The sequence below is a fragment of the Crinia signifera genome, chromosome 2 (genome assembly GCF_055691185.1).
Source record: "Crinia signifera chromosome 2, ASM5569118v1, whole genome shotgun sequence".
Taxonomy (NCBI): Eukaryota; Metazoa; Chordata; class Amphibia; order Anura; family Myobatrachidae; genus Crinia; species Crinia signifera.
The window spans coordinates 396,694,930-396,718,502 of record NC_139218.1 but is presented as its reverse complement, the minus strand read 5'-3'; the positions used below and the strand labels follow the sequence as shown (position 1 = coordinate 396,718,502).

Genomic DNA, 23,573 nt, shown 5'->3' with positions numbered 1-23,573 from the left:
CGATTTTTCCGACACGACCATCCCGATGCTAATCGGTGTGGCCGTGCTAGGAAACAAGTACCAATATTTTGTCAGAAAGAGTGAACTAGAATAAGGGCCTCAGTTCCTGCTGGAGCCTGCAGAAAAATAGCCCTGCATATACATATATAATATATGTGATATATATATATATATATATATATATATATATATATATATATATATATATATATATATATATATATATATATATATATATACATACCTCCCAACATGACCCTCTCCTGTAGGGACACCATGCTCTGTTCCTGTACTTCCCTCTTAATGTACACAGGTGATGGTAATCATTAATTAAGAGGAAAGTCCAGGAATAGAGCATTGGGTTCCTCCTGCAGAGGGTCATGTTGGGAGGTATAGATATATCTAGATAGATATATAGATAGATAGATACGTCTAGATATCCATGCATCCTGATGCCCCTGCAGCAGCTACACCCAGCTCCCCCTCCTCCCTCACTCACACCACCTCCCGGCTACTAGGACCCAGGGAAAAGAAGCCTGCTGCCCGGTTGCTATGGAGACGCTTCCTGCTTCACGCCTCGTCCTTGGGTCTGATCTGTCCCTGCACGTGACCACCACTTCCTGTATCCAAGCCTCGTTTCCAGCCAGGTGCTCCCAGATTCTCATCCCCCGGTGATTGCTGCCAGTGACCTGGGTCGGCTACTGTGACCTGTCCTTCCCCTGTCAGACTGGTACTGGAGGAGGGGTTTGTGTAACTGGTACTTACTGGGAGGGGAGGGGGTTGTGTATCTGTTCTAGGTGATGATAGGAGGTGATATCTGGTACTGGAAGAGGGGGTGTGTGGTACTGGGAGGGGGGGAGGTCTTATACTGGTACTGTGATAGGGGATCACTGATACTGGGAGAGGAGGGGGTTGTGTATCTGTTCTAGGTGATGATAGGAGGTGATGGTTCTGGGAGAGGGGGTGTCTGATTCTGGAAGAGGGGTTGTCTTATACTGGGAGAGATGATGTCTGGGAGTGGGGTGTCTGATGCTGGTGCTGGGATGAGGTGTCTGGTGCTGAGAGAATGGGGGGGGGGTCTGACACGGGTACTGTGATAGGGGATCACTGATACTGGGAGAGGGGGTGTCTTATACTGGTACTTGGGGAGGGGTTCATGTAACAGGTACTATACAGTTAGAGGGGGAGGGTGTATTGATACTGGGAGGGGGGTGTCTGATGCTGATACTGGGAGAGAGAGTGTCTGATACTGGAAGAGGTGGTGCGTGGTACTGGGAGGGGGGGGGTCTTATACTGGTACTCGTACTGTGATAGGGGATCACTGATACTGGGAGAGGGGGTGTCTTATACTGGTACTTGGGGAGGGGTTCATGTAACAGGTACTATACAGTGAGGGGGGGAGGATTTACTCATACTGGGAGAAGGGGTGTCTGATCCTGTTACTAGAGAAGGGGAGTCACTTATACTGGGAGAGGAGGTGCAGAGAGCTGGACATTGTTGAACAAACAAAAATAACTATTGGGCATGAGGTTTAGCTGTGGGCACTACAGCACGGCGTGACTGGGCGCTACAGCACGGGGTGACTGGGCGCTACAGCACGGGGTGACTGGGTGCTACAGCACGGGGTGACTGGGCGCTACAGCACGGGGTGACTGGGCGCTACAGCACGGGGTGACTGAGCGCTACAGCACGGGGTGACTGGGCGCTACAGCACGGGGTGACTGGGCGCTACAGCACGGAGTGACTGGGCGCTACAGCACGGCGTGAATGGGCGCTACAGCACGGGGTGACTGGGCGCTACAGCGCGGCGTGTCTGGGCACTACAGCGCGGCGTGTCTGGGCACTACAGCGCGGCGTGTCTGGGCACTACAGCGCGGCGTGTCTGGGCACTACAGCGCGGCGTGTCTGGGCACTACAGCTCGTTGTGACTGGATCAAGGGAACTTCTCAGAAACATCAACAAGGCAGGAACTAATGGTCAGTCCGTGTACTCTGTGATACTTATTATAATAATTTTATTTATATTTGTTCCTAGACTACTGTGCAGTGAGGACCGAGAGCCTGTTTTCCTGGAAATCACAGGAGGGTGATACCTGTCCTGTATAACTCACTGAGTCACTGAGGATGGACACCGACAGGAGCCCTGTGACTGATAGGATATTAAGTCTCACCCTGGAGATCATCTACCTGCTGACTGGGGAGGTGAGAGATCTTGGAGTGTCACAGTGACATCACTTATATCTATAGTAATAATACAGGGACATGACTGGGGAGGTGAGGGGATCTGGGAGTGTCACAGTGACATCACTTATATCTATAGTAATAATACAGGGACATTACTGGGGAGGTGAGGTGATCTGGGAGCGTCACAGTGACATCACTTATATCTATAGTAATAATACAGAGACATGACTGGGGAGGTGAGGGGATCTGGGAGTGTCACAATGACATCAATTATATCTATAGCAATAATACAGGGATATGACTGGGGAGCTGAGGGGATCTGGGAGCGTCACAGTGACATCACTTCTATCTATAGTAATAACACAGGGACATGACTGGCGAAGGTGACAGTGACATCACTTATACTGTATCTATAGTAATAATACAGGGACATGACTGGGGAGGTGAGGGGATCTGGGAGTGTCACAGTGACATCACTTATATCTATAGTAATAATACAGGGACATGACTGGGGAGGGGAAGGGATCTGGGAGCGTCACAGTGACATCAATTATATCTATAGTAATAATACAGGGACATGACTGGGGAGCTGAGGGGATCTGGGAGTGTCACAGTGACATCACTTATATCTATAGTAATAATGCAGGGACATGACTGGGGAGGTGAGGGGATCTGGGAGGGTCACAGTGACATCACTTATATCTATAGTAATAATACAGGGACGTGACTGGGGAGTTGAGGGGATCTGGAAGCGTCACAGTGACATCACTTATATCTATAGTAATAATGCAGGGACATGACTGGGGAGGTGAGGGGGATCTGGGAGGGTCACAGTGACATCACTTATATCTATAGTAATAATACAGGGACATGACTGGGGAGGTGACAGTGACATCACTTATATCTATAGTAATAATACAGTGACATGACTGGGGAGGTGAGGGGATCTGGGAGTGTCACAGTGACATCAATTATATCTATAGTAATAATACAGGGACATGACTGGGGAGCTGAGGGGATCTGGGAGTGTCACAGTGACATCACTTATATCTCTATTAATAATACAGGGACATGACTGGGGAGGTGAGGGGATCTGGGAGCATCACAGTGACATCACTTATATCTATAGTAATAATACAGGGACCTGACTGGGGAGGTGACAATGACCTCACTTATATCTATAGTAATAATACAGGGACATGACTGGGGAGGTGAGGGGATCTGGGAGCATCACAGTGACATCACTTATATCTATAGTAATAATACAGGGACCTGACTGGGGAGGTGACAATGACCTCACTTATATCTATAGTAATAATACAGGGACATGACTGGGGAGGTGAGGGGATCTGGGAGCATCACAGTGACATCACTTATATCTATAGTAATAATACAGGGACGTGACTGGGGAGGTGAGGGGATCTGGGAGTGTCACAGTGACATCACTTATATCTATAGTAATAATACAGGGACATGACTGGGGAGGTGAGGGGGATCTGGGAGTGTCACAGTGACATCACTTATATCTATAGTAATAATACAGGGACGTGACTGGGGAGTTGAGGGGATCTGGAAGCGTCACAGTGACATCACTTATATATAGTAATAATACAGGGACATGACTGGGGAGGTGACAGTGACATCACTTATATCTATAGTAATAATACAGGGACATGATTGGGGAGGTGAGGGGATCTGGGAGCGTCACAGTGACATCACTTGTATCTATAGTAATACAGGGACATGACTGGGGAGGTGAGGGGGATCTGGGAGTATCACCGTGACATCACTTATATCTATAGTAATAATACAGGGACATGACTGGGGAGAGGATCTGGGAGTGTCACAGTGACATCACTTATATCTATAGTAATAATACAGGGACGTGACCGGGGAGGTGAGGGGATCTGGGAGTATCACCGTGACATCACTTATATCTATAGTAATAATACAGGGACATGACTGGGGAGGTGAGGGGATCTGGGAGTGTCACAGTGACATCACTTATATCTATAGTAATAATACAGGGACATGACTGGGGAGGGGATCTGGGAGTGTCACAGTGACATCACTTATATCTATAGTAATAATACAGGGACGCGACTGGGGAGGTGAGGGGAATCTGGGAGTGTCACAGTGACATCACTTATATCTATAGTAATAATACAGGGACATGACTGGGGAGATGAGGGGATCTGGGAGTGTCACAGTGACATCACTTATATCTATAGTAATAATACAGGGACGTGACTGGGGAGGTGAGGGGATCTGGGAGTGTCACAGTGACATCACTTATATCTATAGTAATAATACAGGGACATGACGGGGGGTGAGGGGATCTGGGAGTGTCACAGTGACATCACTTATATCTATAGTAATAATACAGGGACATGACTGTGGAGGTGAGAGATCTGGGAGCGTCACAGTGACATCACTTATATCTATAGTAATAATACAGGGACATGACGGGGGGTTAGGGGATCTGGGAGTGTCACAGTGACATCACTTATATCTATAGTAATAATACAGGGACATGACTGTGGAGGTGAGAGATCTGGGAGCGTCACAGTGACATCACTTATATCTATAGTAATAATACAGGGACATGACGGGGGGTTAGGGGATCTGGGAGTGTCACAGTGACATCACTTATATCTATAGTAATAATACAGGGACATGACTGTGGAGGTGAGAGATCTGGGAGCGTCACAGTGACATCACTTATATCTATAGTAATAATACAGGGACATGACTGGGGAGGGGATCTGGGAGTGTCACAGTGACATCACTTATATCTATAGTAATAATACAGGGACGTGACTGGGGAGGTGAGGGGGATCTGGGAGTGTCACAGTGACATCACTTATATCTATAGTAATAATACAGGGACATGACTGGGGGGGTGAGGTGAACTGGGAGCATCACAGTGACATCACTTGTATCTATAGTAATAATACAGGGACGTGACTGGGGAGGTGAGGGGATCTGGGAGTATCACAGTGACATCACTTATATCTATAGTAATAATACAGGGACATGACTGGGGAGGTGAGGGGATCTGGGAGCGTCACAGTGACATCACTTATATCTATAGTAATAATACAGGGACGTGACTGGGGAGGTGAGGGGATCTGGGAGTGTCACAGTGACATCACTTATATCTATAGTAATAATACAGTGACGTGACTGGGAGGTGAGGGGGATCTGGGAGCGTCACAGTGACATCACTTATATCTATAGTATTAATACAGTGACGTGACTGGGGAGGTGAGGGGATCTGGGAGCGTCACAGTGACATCACTTATATCTATAGTAATAATACAGTGACGTGACTGGGAGGTGAGGGGGATCTGGGAGCGTCACAGTGACATCACTTATATCTATAGCAGTGGTTCCCAAACTGTGTGCCGTGGCTCCCTGGGGTGCCTCGGGACACATGCAGGGGTGCCCTGGGTTGGTGGTCCAGGACCAACTCAAATTATTAATGGTTAATTATTTATGAGCGAAACCAGTGCTGGTGGCTGCCAATCATAAAATGTGGACAAACAGAAGCAAATCCTGCCCTTTACCACATAATTGACCCTAGGAATCGTATATAAACCCAATCTAATTAATTTTGTTTTGGCATAGGGGTGCCGTGAAAAAAAAATCTGATACTCTAGGGTGCCGTGATTCAAAAAAGATTGGGAACCCCTGATCTATAGTAATAATACAGGGTCGTGACTGGGAGGTGAGGGGGATCTGGGAGTGTCACAGTGACATTTATATCTATAGTAATAATACAGTGACGTGACTGGGGAGGTGAGGGGATCTGGGAGTGTCACAGTGACATCACTTATATCTATAGTAATAATACAGGGTCGTGACTGGGAGGTGAGGGGGATCTGGGAGTGTCACAGTGACATTTATATCTATAGTAATAATACAGTGACGTGACTGGGAGGTGAGGGGATCTGGGAGTGTCACAGTGACATCACTTATATCTATAGTAATAATACAGGGTCGTGACTGGGAGGTGAGGGGGATCTGGGAGTGTCACAGTGAAATCACTTATATCTATAGTAATAATACAGGGACATGACAGGGGAGGTGAGGGGGATATGGGAGCGTCACAGTGACATCACTTATATCTATAGTAATAATACAGGGACGTGACTGGGGAGGTGAGGGGATCTGGGAGTGTCACTGTGACGTCACTTATATCTATAGTAATAATACAGGGACATGACAGGGGAGGTGAGGGGGATATGGGAGCGTCACAGTGACGTCACTTATATCTATAGTAATAATACAGGGACGTGACAGGGGAGGTGAGGGGGATCTGGGAGTGTCACTGTGACGTCACTTATAGCTATAGTAATAATACAGGGACATGACAGGGGAGGTGAGGGGGATATGGGAGCGTCACAGTGACATCACTTATATCTATAGTAATAATACAGGGACGTGACTGGGGAGATGAGGGGATCTGGGAGTGTCGCAGTGACATCACTTATATCTATAGTAATAATACAGGGACGTGACTGGGGAGGCGAGGGGATCTGGGAGTGTCACAGTGACATCACTTATATCTATAGTAATAATACAGGGACGTGACTGGTGAGGTGAGGGGATCTGGGAGTGTCACAGTGACATCACTTATATCTATAGTAATAATACAGTGACGTGACTGGGGAGGTGAGGGGATCTGGGAGTGTCACAGTGACATCACTTATATCTATAGTAATAATACAAGGCCGTGACTGGGAGGTGAGGGGGATCTGGGAGTGTCACAGTGACATTTATATCTATAGTAATAATACAGTGACGTGACTGGGGAGGTGAGGGGATCTGGGAGTGTCACAGTGACATCACTTATATCTATAGTAATAATACAGGGACATGACTGGGGAGGTGAGGGGATCTGGGAGCGTCACAGTGACATCACTTATATCTATAGTAATAATACAGGGACATGACTGGGGAGGTGAGGGGATCTGGGAGTGTCACAGTGACATCACTTATATCTATAGTAATAATACAGGGACATGACTGGGGAGGTGAGGGGATCTGGGAGCGTCACAGTGACATCACTTATATCTATAGTAATAATACAGGGACATGACTGGGGAGGTGAGGGGATCTGGGAGTGTCACAGTGACATCACTTATATCTATAGTAATAATACAGGGACATGACTGGGGAGGTGAGGGGATCTGGGAGTGTCACAGTGACATCACTTATATCTATAGTAATAATACAGGGACGTGACTGGGGAGGTGAGAGATCTGGGAGTGTCACAGTGACATCACTTATATCTATAGTAATAATACAGGGACATGACTGGGGAGGTGAGGGGATCTGGGAGTGTCACAGTGACATCACTTATATCTATAGTAATAATACAGGGATGTGACTGGGGAGGTGAGGGGATCTGGGAGTGTCACAGTGACATCACTTATATCTATAGTAATAATACAGTGACATGACTGGGGAGGTGAGGGGATCTGGGAGTATCACAGTGACATCACTTATATCTATAGTAATAATACAGGGTTGTGACTGGGTGTTGACTTTGTTGTTGGATCTAGACCATGAAAACCTATGTGTAACTTGAACACTCTCCTGGGCACCAATAAGATGCAAGTCAGATTGGTAATATGGCTACAGGTGGTCTTATTGATTAATGAAACCATTATGGAAAATGGTCTCCAAAACACGCATAGTTGGTCAAATACGAAAGAGTTCTAGTTGCCACTGAAGGCGGACACACAATTGCCAGCTGATCCGTGCGGCTATTCAGAGCGGTACAGAAGTCCATTAGACTGAAGGTGCGTTTGTACAGTGCGATGCGATGCGTGCTCCCACGGCCATCTCATCGCACAGTACACAAAGTATCTTTACTTCCTTCTGATCACATCACATGCAAAACGTATGCGTTGCAATGCAATCCAGCCCATAACAGGTTCGATCATCGCACCCTGTATAGGTACCTTTACACTTGCGGCCCAGCTCGTGTAACTGGTGTGCAGCGGTGCAGGCACCTGGTGCTTACTCCAGGTACTGAACAAGGTGCTGATCAGTTGCAAGTTTTCTTTTTTTCAGTTTTTGAAAGGAAGATTGCAAGAGAGGTGTTATACTCTCCCCACTTTCCTGTATTCAGGGTAAGGTAAGCATTGGTCTATATTCTACACCCTGATAATATGCTATGTACTAGGAAAGCACAGCTCCATGTTTGTGGGGTTCAGCTTTTTTAATGATGTTTCCTCACAATATACAGGGTTACTCAATAGTGAAGAACACATCCGGTGACTGTGTCACGACCAGTAGCCATCCCCGTGTGTCAGGAGAACTGAACAGGAACCAGAGCCCCATCTCGGTGCCTCCACCTCACTCACTGATACATGAGAGAGACAAGGAGCTGGAGATCCTGGAACTCACCAAGAAGATCATTCAGCTGCCGACTGTAGAGGTGACTGCTGGGAATGGGACGTTATACAGTAACACCAGGGGATGTGACCGGAGAGGTGACTGCTGAGAATGGGACGTTATACAGTAACACCTGGGGATGTGACCGGAGAGGTGACTGCTGGGAATGGGACGTTATACAGTAACACCGGGGGATGTGACCGGAGAGGTGACTGCTGGGAATGGGATGTTATACAGTAACACCGGGGGGATGTGACCGGAGAGGTGACTGCTGAGAATGGGACGTTATACAGTAACACCTGGGGATGTGACCGGAGAGGTGACTGCTGGGAATGGGACGTTATACAGTAACACCTGGGGATGTGACCGGAGAGGTGACTGCTGGGAATGGGACGTTATACAGTAACACCGGGGGATGTGACCGGAGAGGTGACTGCTGGGAATGGGACGTTATACAGTAACACCTGGGGATGTGACCGGAGAGGTGACTGCTGGGAATGGGACGTTATACAGTAACACCGGGGGATGTGACCGGAGAGGTGACTGCTGGGAATGGGACGTTATACAGTAACACCTGGGGATGTGACCGGAGAGGTGACTGCTGGGAATGGGACGTTATACAGTAACACCGGGGGATGTGACCGGAGAGGTGACTGCTGGGAATGCTGCGTTATACAGTAACACCGGGGGATGTGACCGGAGAGGTGACTGCTGGGAATGGGACGTTATACAGTAACATCGGGGGGTGTGACCGGATAGGTGACTGCTGGGAATGGGACGTTATACAGTAACACCAGGGGATGTGACCGGAGAGGTGACTGCTGGGAATCGGACGTTATACAGTAACACCTGGGGATGTGACCGGAGAGGTGACTGCTGGGAATGGGACGTTATACAGTAACACCAGGGATGTGACCTGAGAGGTGACTGCTGGGAATGGGACGTTATACAGTAGCACCGGGGGATGTGACCGGAGAAGTGAATGCTGGGAATGGGACGTTATACAGTAACACCGGGGGATGTGACCGGGGAGGTGACTGCTGGGAATGGGACGTTATACAGTAACACTGGGGGGATGTGACCGGAGAGGTGACTGCTGGGAATGGGACGTCATACAGTAACATCGGGGGATGTGACAGGAGAGGTGACTGCTGGGGAAGGGACGTTTATACAGTAACACCGGGTGATGTAACCTGAGAGGTGACTGCTGGGAATGGGACGTCATACAGTAACACCGGGGGATGTGACCGGAGAGGTGACTGCTGGGAATGGGACGTTATACAGTAACACCGGGGGATGTGACCGGAGAGGTGACTGCTGGGAATGGGACATTATACAGTAACACCGGGGATGTGACCGGAGAGGTGACTGCTGGGAATGGGACGTTATACAGTAACACCGGGGGGAAGTGACCGGAGAGGTGACTGCTGGGAATGGGACGTTATACAAAAACATCGGGGGGTGTGACGGGAGAGGTGACTGCTGGGAATGGGACGTTATACAGTAACACCGGGGGATGTGACCGGGGAGGTGACTGCTGGGAATGGGACGTTATACAGTAACATCGGGGGATGTGACGGGAGAGGTGACTGCTGGGAATGGGACGTTATACAGTAACACCGGGGGATGTGACCGGGGAGGTGACTGCTGGGAATGGGACGTTATACAGTAACACCGGGGGGATGTGACCGGGGGAGGTGACTGCTGGGAATGGGACGTTACACAGTAACACCGGGGGATGTGACCGGTGAGGTGACTTCTGGGAATGGGGCATCATACAGTAACACCGAGGGATGTGACCTGAGAGATGACTGCTGGGAATGGGACGTTATACAGTAACACTGGGGATGTGACCGGAGAGGTGACTGCTGGGAATGGGACGTTACACAGTAACACCGGGGAATGTGACCGGAGAGGTGACTGCAGGGAATGGGGCATTATACAGTAACACCAGGGGATGTGACCGGAGAGGTGACTGCTGGGAATGGGACGTTATACAGTAACACCGGGGGATGTGACCGGGGAGGTGACTGCTGGGAATGGGACGTTCTACAGTAACCCCGGGGGGATGTGACCGGAGAGGTGACTGCTGGGAATGGGACGTTATACAGTAACACTGGGGGATGTGACCGGAGAGGTGACTGCTGGGAATGGGACGTTATACAGAGACACCGGGGATGTGACCGGAGAGGTGACTGCTGGGAATGGGATGTTATACAGTAACACTGGGGGATGTGACCGGAGAGGTGACTGCTGGGAATGGGACGTTATACAGTAACACCGGGGGATGTGACCGGAGAGGTGACTGCAGGGAATGGGACGTTATGCAGTAACACCGGGGATGTGACCGGAGAGGTGACTGCTGGGAATGGGACGTTATACAGTAACACCGGGGGATGTGACCGGAGAGGTGACTGCTGGGAATGGGACGTCATACAGTAACACCGGGGGATGTGACCGGAGAGGTGACTGCTGGGAATGGGACGTCATACAGTAACACCGGGGGATGTGACCGGAGAGGTGACTGCTGGGAATTTGACGTTATACAGTAACACCGGGGGATGTGTCTGGGTGATGACTGTATCATTGTGTCTCAGGTGCCTAAAAGATGTGAGGATGTCACTGTCTATCTCTCCATGGAAGGGAAGTATGTAGAGGAACATGATGTGCTTATGGAGAATCATGGTAAGTGGAGACTTTCTTTTATTGTATAGGGGTCCCCTATATACACACATCGTCTGATAATCACATATATACAATGTAGGGTAGTTGTGTAGTTTCACGGCGGCAGTTAGCAGCAGCTCTACGCTAAGTTTGAATCCCGGCAGCTCTACGCTAAGTTTGTTTGAAGCTACGTTATCAGCGTAGTCCAACGGCTGCCTCACTTCTGTAGTTAATTTGAAGGTACATTATCAGTGTAGCTCAAAGGCTCAGCGTAGTGACTCAGCCCTGCGGTGACAAGTCATTGTGCCACAGATAAATAAACAGCCTGGCAATCCGATAACAAAGGACGCTGTAGGGTCTAAATTTAGTCGGGTATAGGGGTGCAGCATTACTAAAAAATACACAGACCGGCAAACCACTAGACCGCATGCAGAATGCTATGGGGAGGCTCGGGCGTCTAGATTTAGTCGGGTATGGGGGTACATAGGGGTGCAGCGTGAAAAACACTATTAAACCTGTCGACAATGACACTGTTCGACGTAACAGATGTCGACCTTGTTTATTCGACCATCCACACCAGCCCGAAGCATGGCGAGCGCAGCGAGGGGACGCGTTACGCAACCTCCCGACCTTTTCATACCCCCACTATCCACGCCGGTGTGGAGTTGATTTTATAAAGTGTGGCGAGCGCAGCGAGCCACCGAGCCCGGAGTGTGGCGAGCGGACGCGGATTACTTCACATGTGTTCAGCGTCCCCTCGCGGAGCTCACCACGCTTTCATGTTTTTCACGCTGCACCCCTATGTACCCCTATACCCAATTAAATTTAGATGCTACAGCGTCTAAATTTTGACGACCCCTTTGTTAGCGGTTTGCCGGTGCTGTACTTTTAGTGTTTGTTAGCGGTTTGCTGGGGTGTCTATTTCTCTGTGCCACAATTAACCGTCACCACAGGGCTGCCACGGAGCCACTATGCTGACAACGTAGTTCAAGCTGCCGCCGTGAAACTACACAAGTACCCAATGTCCTCAGTCACTGTGTGTCTCCTACAGATGGGCCCAGTAACAGAGATACCCCAGAGAGATGTCCCCGTCCTCTGTATTCCCAGGATAGTCACATATATACCATGTCCTCAGTCACTGTGTGTCTCCTACAGATGGGCCCAGTAACAGAGATACCCCAGAGAGATGTCCCCGTCCTCTGTATTCCCAGGATAGTCACATATATACCATGTCCTCAGTCACTGTGTGTCTCCTACAGATGGGCCCAGTAACAGAGATACCCCAGAGAGATGTCCCTGTCCTCTGTATTCCCAGGATAATCACATATATACAATGTCCTCAGTCACTGTGTGTCTCCTACAGATGGGGCCAGTAACAGGAATACCCCAGAGAGATGTCCCCGTCCTCTGTATTCCCAGGATAATCACATATATATATACAATGTCCTAAGTCACTGTGTGTCTCCTACAGATGGGCCCAGTAACAGGAATACTCCAGAGAGATGTCCCCGTCCTCTGTATTCCCAGGAAACTCACATATATACAATGTCCTCAGTCACTGTGTGACTCCTACAGATGGGCCCAGTAACAGGGATACCCCAGAGAGATGTCCCCGTCCTCTTTATTCCCAGGATAATCACATATATACCATGTCCTCAGTCACTGCGTGTCTCCTACAGATGGGCCCAGTAACAGGAATACCCCAGAGAGATGTCCCCGTCCTCTGTATTCCCAGGATAATCACATATATACCATGTACTCAGTCACTGTGTGTCTCCTACAGATGGGCCCAGTAACAGGAATACCCCAGAGAGATGTCCCCGTCCTCTGTATTCCCAGGATAATCACATATATACAATGTCCTCAGTCACTGCGTGTCTCTTACAGATGGGGCAAGTAACAGAGATACCCCAGAGAGATGTCCCCATCCTCTGTATTCCCAGGATAATCACATATATACCATGTACTCAGTCACTGTGTGTCTCCTACAGATGGGCCCAGTAACAGGAATACCCCAGAGAGATGTCCCCGTCCTCTGTATTCCCAGGATAATCACATATATACAATGTCCTCAGTCACTGCGTGTCTCTTACAGATGGGGCAAGTAACAGAGATACCCCAGAGAGATGTCCCCGTCCTCTGTATTCCCAGGATAATCACATATATACCATGTCCTCAGTCACTGTGTGTCTCCTACAGATGGGCCCAGTAACAGGGATACCCCAGAGAGATGTCCCCATCCTCTGTATTCCCAGGATAATCACATATATACCATGTCCTCAGTCACTGCGTGTCTCCTACAGATGGGCCCAGTAACAGGAATACCCCAGAGAGATGTCCCCGTCCTCTGTATTCCCAGGATAATCACATATATACAATGTCCTCAGTCACTGTGTGTCTCCTACAGATGGGCCCAGTAACAGAGATACCCCAGAGAGATGTCCCCGTCCTCTGTATTCCCAGGATAATCACATATATACCATGTCCTCAGTCACTGCGTATCTCCTACAGATGGGCCCAGTAACAGGAATACCCCAGAGAGATGTCCCCGTCCTCTGTATTCCCAGGATAATCACATATATACCATGTCCTCAGTCACTGCATGTCTCCTACAGATGGGCCCAGTAACAGGAATACCCCAGAGAGATGTCCCCGTCCTCTGTATTCCCAGGATAATCACATATATACCATGCCCTCAGTCACTGTGTGTCTCCTACAGATGGGCCCAGTAACAGAGATACCCCAGAGAGATGTCCCCGTCCTCTGTATTCCCAGGATAATCACATATATACCATGCCCTCAGTCACTGTGTGTCTCCTACAGATGGGGCCAGTAACAGGAATACCCCAGAGAGATGTCCCCGTCCTCTGTATTCCCAGGATACTCACATATATACATGTCCTCAGTCACTGTGTGTCTCCTACAGATGGGCCCAGTAACAGAGATACCCCAGAGAGATGTCCCCGTCCTCTGTATTCCCAGGATAATCACATATATACCATGTCCTCAGTCACTGCGTGTCTCCTACAGATGGGCCCAGTAACAGGAATACCCCAGAGAGATGTCCCCGTCCTCTGTATTCCCAGGATAATCACATATATACCATGTCCTCAGTCACTGCGTGTCTCCTACAGATGGGCCCAGTAACATGAATACCCCAGAGAGATGTCCCCGTCCTCTGTATTCCCAGGATAATCACATATATACAATGTACTCAGTCACTGTGTGTATCCTACAGATGGGGCCAGTAACAGGAATACCCCAGAGAGATGTCCCCGTCCTCTGTATTCCCAGGATAATCACATATATACCATGTCCTCTGTCACTGTGTGTCTCCTACAGATGGGCCCAGTAATACAGATACCCCAGAGAGATGTCTCCGTCCCTTGTATACCCAGGATAATCACATATATACCATGTCCTCAGTCACTGCGTGTCTCCTACAGATGGGCCCAGTAACAGGAATACCCCAGAGAGATGTCCCCGTCCTCTGTATTCCCAGGATAATCACATATATACCATGTCCTCAGTCACTGCGTGTCTCCTACAGATGGGCCCAGTAACATGAATACCCCAGAGAGATGTCCCCGTCCTCTGTATTCCCAGGATAATCACATATATACAATGTACTCAGTCACTGTGTGTATCCTACAGATGGGGCCAGTAACAGGAATACCCCAGAGAGATGTCCCCGTCCTCTGTATTCCCAGGATAATCACATATATACCATGTCCTCTGTCACTGTGTGTCTCCTACAGATGGGCCCAGTAATACAGATACCCCAGAGAGATGTCTCCGTCCCTTGTATACCCAGGATTGTACAGAGGATCGCAGGATACCACAGGAGATGAAGGTATATGAGATTTAGGGTCTCCCTAATATATAAAAGTGACTATTGCTATATAATATGTAGAGAAGCTGCATGGTCTTATATTCCAATATTCTGCTGTGTAATCTGGCGTTATGTTATGTTATATTTAGGGTGATGATCAGCCTGATATTAAGTCAGAAGTTATAGAAAAAGAAGAAGTGATGTATGCAAGGGACGATCAACCGTGTAAGGTGGAGGATATCCCTACAGGTATCAGCACAGGTAATGGCCATAACATGTGCCTACCCCCCCCCTCCCCTCCCCCTCACATCATGTCACTGTGTGTTACCAGCCCAGAGATCTGACCAGTCTCCTCCCTGCACTCTCTGGTGTATCTCATACATCAGGTGCCATCAGCCCCTATTATACTCCTGCTCTCCCCCTCACATCATGTCACTGTGTGTTCCCAGCCCAGAGATCTGACCAGTCTCCTCCCTACACTCTCTGGTGTATCTCATACATCAGGAGCCATCAGCCCCTATTATACTCCTGCTCTCCCCTCACATCATGTCACTGTGTTACCAGCCCAGAGATCTGACCAGTCTCCTCCCCGCACTCTCTGGTGTATCTCATACATCAGCAGCCATCAGCCCCTATTATACTCCTGCTCTCCTCTCACATCATGTCACTGTGTGGTACCAGCCCAGAGATCTGACCAGTCTCCTCCCCGCACTCTCTGGTGTATCTCATACATCAGGAACCATCAGCCCCTATTATACTCCTGCTCTCCCCCTCACATCATGTCACTGTGTGTTACCAGCCCAGAGATCTGACCAGTCTCCTCCCCGCACTCTCTGGTGTATCTCATACATCAGGAGCCATCAGCCCCTATTATACTCCTGCTCTCCCCCTCACATCATGTCACTGTGTGTTACCAGCCCAGAGATCTGACCAGTCTCCTCCCCGCACTCTCCGGTGTATCTCATACATCAGGAGCCAGCAGCCCCTATTATACTCCTGCTCTCCCCCTCACATCATGTCACTGTGTGTTACCAGCCCAGAGATCTGACCAGTCTCCTCCCCGCACTCTCTGGTGTATCTCATACATCTACGAGAAGGGGGGGTGGCTTGCACTGACAATTAAATTAAAGTGAATAAATTGACCAACTTATGTATAAATATAGGTATAAATACCTCACATAGGTTTGTTGGCAGTGCTCCCTAGAGTTATGGATAACCATATATTTTTGAAAGAAAAAAGATAACTCTCTTTTTAGGGGCACTAACTTGATCTGTTAAAATTATCAAATATTTATTAGTATATGCTAAAAAAAAAAGGGGTCCAATACACTGTTTAGCACAAGGTACGAAAAAAGAAAAAGAAAAAAGCACAATAGACAGAAAAAGAAGAGGAAAATAGAGTATTACGGTTAAATGTGGGTGTAAAAAAGATGCTGATACGTTCCTCTGCAGGGACTTATCTTATCTTATGCTTGCACACACCAGCCTATAGTCAGTGCTCTCCCCCACTTTATCAAACGAGGCAGAGCTACAGCTTCGCGGTGGCATTGCGTGATAACATAACAAAATGAGTGCACACTTCAAAGTGATGTTTGTTTCAGCTTTTTGTAGTCAGTGATTCCCATATGTGGTCCTTCACAGAACCCCTTGGGTCAATGATCGCTAAAGCTGAGTTTTTTGGGTTATTTAACTGTGAAGATTTATATCTAATATATAATATAATGTGTTATCAGTAATTACAAGTGAGTCGTTATATAAAAAGGAAGTGAATGGCGAAAATATCGTTTTTCAGTGGTGTCAGCCACTTGAGGTAGACCCCAATATCATATCTTATATATATTTTTTTCAATTATGCACATTAAAGACCATATATTTCAATTTGAGTAGATGGGAGGACTGAAAAGAATGTATGCACCCCTAGAGTCCCAACTGTTCCCTGCTTGGTCGTGTGCCGCTAGGGCAGTGAATGATCCAGCTGTATACAGGTTAAGGGGCTGCTAATATGGGGGCAACTGAAAAAAAGATAACTGGGATCTGCTTTTGGGGCTCAGCTCCTGGATCACCCCTGTTGAAATCTCAGCGCAGGGGATCACTCTCTGGCTGGCCGCAATGAGAGTCCCTTAGAGAGAGTAAAGAGATAGTCTTGACAGTAGTTTATTAAATCAATTATGAATTCTGCAATGTTAATACAATGTACACAACTTCGAGTGACCATAAGATATTTTATGATTTAACCCAATTCCTTCTTTCCACACTGCTGGAGGATCTCTTATCACAGTTATTTTGACACCATGTCAGCAATTGCTAGAAAGATTTCAAAATTCAATTACTCTGATACTCTGACACTGGTGAACAAGCCTGTTTTCTAACGGCGAAACGCGCGTCCAGAGAGGTGGTATGGCGCGGCCACTGAGGGGACCCCTGTGATGTACATGCACATCTGAGCGGATCTAGGGAGGCTAAGTAGCAATTTTTTGCTGTGATATTTTGTCTGTCCAAACAATTATGTTTGAGAGATCTTTAGTGATATGAATTGGGATTCTTGAAAGCCGCAAATATTGCTACATTTTATGTACACAACCTGTTTCGGAGAGGGCGAATATGAACTAACACTGTAGAGAATGTAATAGAAACTTCTAGTTATGATTACTCCCCTATCCTCTTGTTGACATTGTGTCAACAATCTACACGGAGCAGGAATGTGCTAATACCGTATAGTTTTGAGATTGAGACAGAAAAGCCTTGCTTTGGCTTAAAATTTGGTTTAAATTATAATAACCTATGTCTATTTGCAGATAAGCCCTAATAATTGTGTCAGTATTGCAGAGTTGAGGATTGACCTAAGGAATTTTCCTGTCAACATCATCTCTTTATTTTCTAGCATTTTCTGGCTAAGACATCTGTCCAAATAATTATGTTGGAAGATTCCATAGTGATGTAAACAGGGAATATTGATATCCTTAGAATCTGCTTACATTTACTGGCATGCAGTCTTTCTCTGAGAGATTGAAATATGTAAAAACTGTGATGAAAAACTGATGATATCTTTACCCCACCTTTCTCCTGCTGACATTGTATCAGAGTAATTGAATTTTGAAATCTTTCTAGCAATTGCTGACATTGTGTCAAAATACCTGTGATAAGAGATCCTCCAGCAGTGTGGAAAGAAGGAATTGGGTTCAATCATAAAATATCTTATGGTCACTCGAAGTTGTGTACATTGTATTAACATTGCAGAATTCATAATTGATTTAATAAACTACTGTCAAGACTATCTCTTTACTCTCTCTAAGGGACTCTCATTGCGGCCAGCCAGAGAGTGATCCCCTGCGCTGAGATTTCAACAGGGGTGATCCAGGAGCTGAGCCCCAAAAGCAGATCCCAGTTATCTTTTTTCAGTTGCCCCCATATTAGCAGCCCCTTAACCTGTATACAGCTGGATCATTCACTGCCCTAGCGGCACACGACCAAGCAGGGAACAGTTGGGACTCTAGGGGTGCATACATTCTTTTCAGTCCTCCCATCTACTCAAATTGAAATATATGGTCTTTGATGTGCATAATTGAAAAATATATATATAAGATATGATATTGGGGTCTACCTCAAGTGGCTGACACCACTGAAAAACGATATTTTCGCCATTCACTTCCTTTTTATATAACGACTCACTTGTAATTACTGATAACACATTATATTATATATTAGATATATATCTTCACAGTTAAATAACCAAAAAAACTCAGCTTTAGCGATCATTGACCCAAGGGGTTCTGTGAAGGACCACATATGGGAATCACTGACTACAAAAAGCTGAAACAAACATCACTTTGAAGTGTGCACTCATTTTGTTATGTTATCACGCAATGCCACCGCGAAGCTGTATCTCTGCCTCGTTTGATAAAGTGGAGGAGAGCACTGACTATAGGCTGGTGTGTGCAAGCATAAGATAAGATAAGTCCCTGCAGAGGAACGGATCAGCATCTTTTTTACACCCACATTTAACCGTAATACTCTATTTTCCTCTTCTTTTTCTGTCTATTGTGCTTTTTTCTTTTTCTTTTTTCGTACCTTGGGCCCCCAGGGATATCTGTGCTAAACAGTGTATTGGACCCCTTTTTTTTAGCATATACTAATAAATATTTGATAATTTTACACATCAAGTTAGTGCCCCTAAAAAGAGAGTTATCTTTTATCTTTCAAAAATGTATCTCATACATCAGCAGCCATCATTCCCTATTATACTCCTGTCACTGTGTGTTACCAGCCCAGAGATCTGACCAGTCTCCTCCCCACACTCTCTGGTGTATCTCATACATCAGGAGCCATCAGCCCCTATTATACTCCTGCTCTCCCCCTCACATCATGTCCCTGTGTGTTACCAGCCCAGAGATCTGACCAGTCTCCTCCCCGCACTCTCTGGTGTATCTCATACATCAGGTGCCATCAGCCCCTATTATACTCCTGCTCTCCCCCTCACATCATGTCACTGTGTGTTACCAGCCCAGTGATCTGACCAGTCTCCTCCCCGTACTCTCTGGTATATCTCATACATCAGGTGCCATCAGCCCCTATTATACTCCTGCTCTCCCCCTCACATCATGTCCCTGTGTGTTACCAGCCCAGAGATCTGACCAGTCTCCTCCCCGCACTCTCTGGTGTATCTCATACATCAGGAGCCATCAGCCCCTATTATACTCCTGCTCTCCCCCTCACATCATGTCACTGTGTGTTACCAGCCCAGAGATCTGACCAGTCTCCTCCCCACACTCTCTGGTGTATCTCATACATCAGGAGCCATCAGCCCCTATTATACTCCTGCCCTCCCCCTCACATCATGTCACTGTGTGTTACCAGAGATCTGACCAGTCTCCTCCCCGCACTCTCTGGTGTATCTCATACATCAGGAGCCATCAGCCCCTATTATACTCCTGCTCTCCCCCTCACATCATGTCACTGTGTGTTACCAGCCCAGAGATCTGACCAATCTCCTCCCCGCAATCTCTGGTGCATCTCATACATCAGGAGCCATCAGCCCCTATTATACTCCTGCCCTCCCCCTCACATCATGTCACTGTGTGTTACCAGCCCAGAGATCTGACCAGTCTCCTCCCCACACTCTCTGGTGTATCTCATACATCAGGTGCCATCAGCCCCTATTATACTCCTGCTCTCCCCCTCACATCATGTCACTGTGTGTTACCAGACCAGAGATCTGACCAGTCTCCTCCCCACACTCTCTGGTGTATCTCATACATCAGGAGCCATCAGCCCCTATTATACTCCTGCTCTCCCCCTCACATCATGTCACTGTGTGTTACCAGCCCAGAGATCTGACCAGTCTCCTCCCCGCACTCTCTGGTGTATCTCATACTTAAGGACCCATCAGCCCCTATTATACTCCTGCTCTCCCCCTCACATCATGTCACTGTGTGTTACCAGCCCAGAGATCTAACCAGTCTCCTCCCTGCACTCTCTGGTGTATCTCATACATCAGGAGCCATCAGCCCCTATTATACTCCTGCTCCCCCCCTCACACCATGTCACTGTGTGTTACCAGCCCAGAGATCTGACCAGTCTCCTCCCCGCACTCTCTGGTGTATCTCATACATCAGGAGCCACCAGCCCCTATTATACTCCTGCTCTCTTCTCACATCATGTCACTGTGTGTTACCAGCCCAGAGATCTGACCAGTCTCCTCCCCGCACTCTCTGGTGTATCTCATACATAAGGAGCCATCAGCCCCTATTATACTCCTGCCTCCCCCCCCCCCCTCACATCATGTCACTGTGTGTTACCAGCCCAGAGATCTGACCAGTCTCCTCCCCGCACTCTCTGGTGTATCTCATACATCAGGAGCCATCAGCCCCTATTATACTCCTGCTCTCCTCCTCACATCATGTCACTGTGTGTTACCAGCCCAGAGATCTGACCAGTCTCCTCCCCGCACTCTCTGGTGTATCTCATACATCAGGAGCCACCACCCCTATTATACTCCTGCTCTCCCCCTCACATCATGTCACTGTGTGTTACCAGCCCAGGGATCTGACCAGTCTCCTCCCTGCACTCTCTGGTGTATCTCATACATCAGGAGCCATCAGCCCCTATTATACTCCTGCTCTCCCTCTCACATCATGTCACTGTGTGTTACCAGCCCAGAGATCTGACCAGTCTCCTCCCCGCACTATCTGGTGTATCTCATACATCAGGTGCCATCAGCCCCTATTATACTCCTGCTCTCCCCCTCACATCATGTCACTGTGTGTTACCAGAGATCTGACCAGTCTCCTCCCCGCACTCTCTGGTGTATCACATACATCAGGTGCCATCAGCCCCTATTATACTCCTGCTCCCCCCTCACATCATGTCACTGTGTGTTACCAGCCCAGAGATCTGACCAGTCTCCTCCCCGCACTCTCTTGTGTATCGCATACATCAGGTGCCATCAGCCCCTATTATACTCCTGCTCTCCCCTCACATCATGTCACTGTATGTTACCAGCCCAGAGATCTGACCAGTCTCCTCCCCACACTCTCTGGTGTATCTCATACATCAGGAGACATCAGCCCCTATTATACTCCTGCTCTCCCCCTCACATCATGTCACTGTGTGTTACCAGCCCAGAGATCTGACCAGTCTCCTCCCCGCACTCTCTGGTGTATCTCATACATCAATAGCCAGCAGCCCCTATTATACTCCTGCTCTACCCTCACATCATGTCACTGTGTGTTACCAGACCAGAGATCTGACCAGTCTCCTCCCCACACTCTCTGGTGTATCTCATACATCAGGAGCCATCAGCCCCTATTATACTCCTGCTCTCCCCCTCACATCATGTCACTGTGTGTTACCAGCCCAGAGATCTGACCAGTCTCCTCCCCGCACTCTCTGGTGTATCTCATACATCAGGGGCCATCAGCCCCTATTATACTCCTGCTCTCCCCCTCACATCATGTCCCTGTGTGTTACCAGCCCAGAGATCTGACCAGTCTCCTCCCCGCACTGTCTGGTGTATCTCATACATCAGGAGCCATCAGCCCCTATTATACTCCTGCTCTCCCCCTCACATCATGTCACTGTGTGTTACCAGACCAGAGATCTGACCAGTCTCCTCCCCACACTCTCTGGTGTATCTCATACATCAGGAGCCATCAGCCCCTATTATACTCCTGCTCTCCCCCTCACATCATGTCCCTGTGTGTTACCAGCCCAGAGATCTGACCAGTCTCCTCCCCGCACTCTCTGGTGTATCTCATACATCAGGAGCCATCAGCCCCTATTATACTCCTGCTCTCCCCTCACATCATGTCACTGTGTGTTACCAGCCCAGAGATCTGACCAGTCTCCTCCCCGCAATCTCTGGTGTATCTCATACATCAGGAGCCATCAGCCCCTATTATACTCCTGCCCTCCCCCTCACATCCTGTCACTGTGTGTTACCAGCCCAGAGATCTGACCAGTCTCCTCCCCACACTCTCTGGTGTATCTCATACATCAGGAGCCATCAGCCCCTATTATACTCCTGCTCTCCCCCTCACATCATGTCACTGTGTGTTACCAGCCCAGAGATCTGACCAGTCTCCTCCCCGCACTCTCTGGTGTATCTCATACATCAGGACCCATCAGCCCCTATTATACTCCTGCTCCCCCCCTCACACCATGTCACTGTGTGTTACCAGCCCAGAGATCTGACCAGTCTCCTCCCCGCACTCTCTGGTGTATCTCATACATCAGGAGCCACCAGCCCCTATTATACTCCTGCTCTCTTCTCACATCATGTCACTGTGTGTTACCAGCCCAGAGATCTGACCAGTCTCCTCCCCGCACTCTCTGGTGTATCTCATACATAAGGAGCCATCAGCCCCTATTATACTCCTGCCTCCCCCCCCCTCACATCATGTCACTGTGTGTTACCAGCCCAGAGATCTGACCAGTCTCCTCCCCGCACTCTCTAGTGTATCTCATACATCAGGAGCCATCAGCCCCTATTATACTCCTGCTCTCCTCCTCACATCATGTCACTGTGTGTTACCAGCCCAGAGATCTGACCAGTCTCCTCCCCGCACTCTCTGGTGTATCTCATACATCAGGAGCCACCAACCCCTATTATACTCCTGCTCTCTTCTCACATCATGTCACTGTGTGTTACCAGCCCAGAGATCTGACCAGTCTCCTCCCCGCACTCTCTGGTGTATCTCATACATAAGGAGCCATCAGCCCCTATTATACTCCTGCCTCCCCCCCCCTCACATCATGTCACTGTGTGTTACCAGCCCAGAGATCTGACCAGTCTCCTCCCCGCACTCTCTGGTGTATCTCATACATCAGGAGCCATCAGCCCCTATTATACTCCTGCTCTCCTCCTCACATCATGTCACTGTGTGTTACCAGCCCAGAGATCTGACCAGTCTACTCCCCGCACTCTCTGGTGTATCTCATACATCAGGAGCCACCAGCCCCTATTATACTCCTGCTCTCTTCTCACATCA

General features: G+C 48.2%; 1 protein-coding gene across 1 annotated transcript in view; it reads left to right on the top strand.

The window, feature by feature from the left end:
- The first annotated feature begins 601 nt into the window (after positions 1-601).
- The window catches only part of LOC146058602 (uncharacterized), an 83,512-nt gene continuing 60,540 nt past the window's right edge, over positions 602-23,573 (top strand). The window contains exons 1-6 of the mRNA XM_083170877.1: positions 602-757; positions 2,035-2,201; positions 8,443-8,634; positions 11,189-11,276; positions 15,014-15,108; positions 15,237-15,348. Coding sequence (XP_083027003.1) covers positions 2,124-2,201; positions 8,443-8,634; positions 11,189-11,276; positions 15,014-15,108; positions 15,237-15,348 — 565 coding nt within the window. The 5' untranslated portion in view covers positions 602-757; positions 2,035-2,123. The remainder of the gene's footprint in view (positions 758-2,034; positions 2,202-8,442; positions 8,635-11,188; positions 11,277-15,013; positions 15,109-15,236; positions 15,349-23,573) is intronic.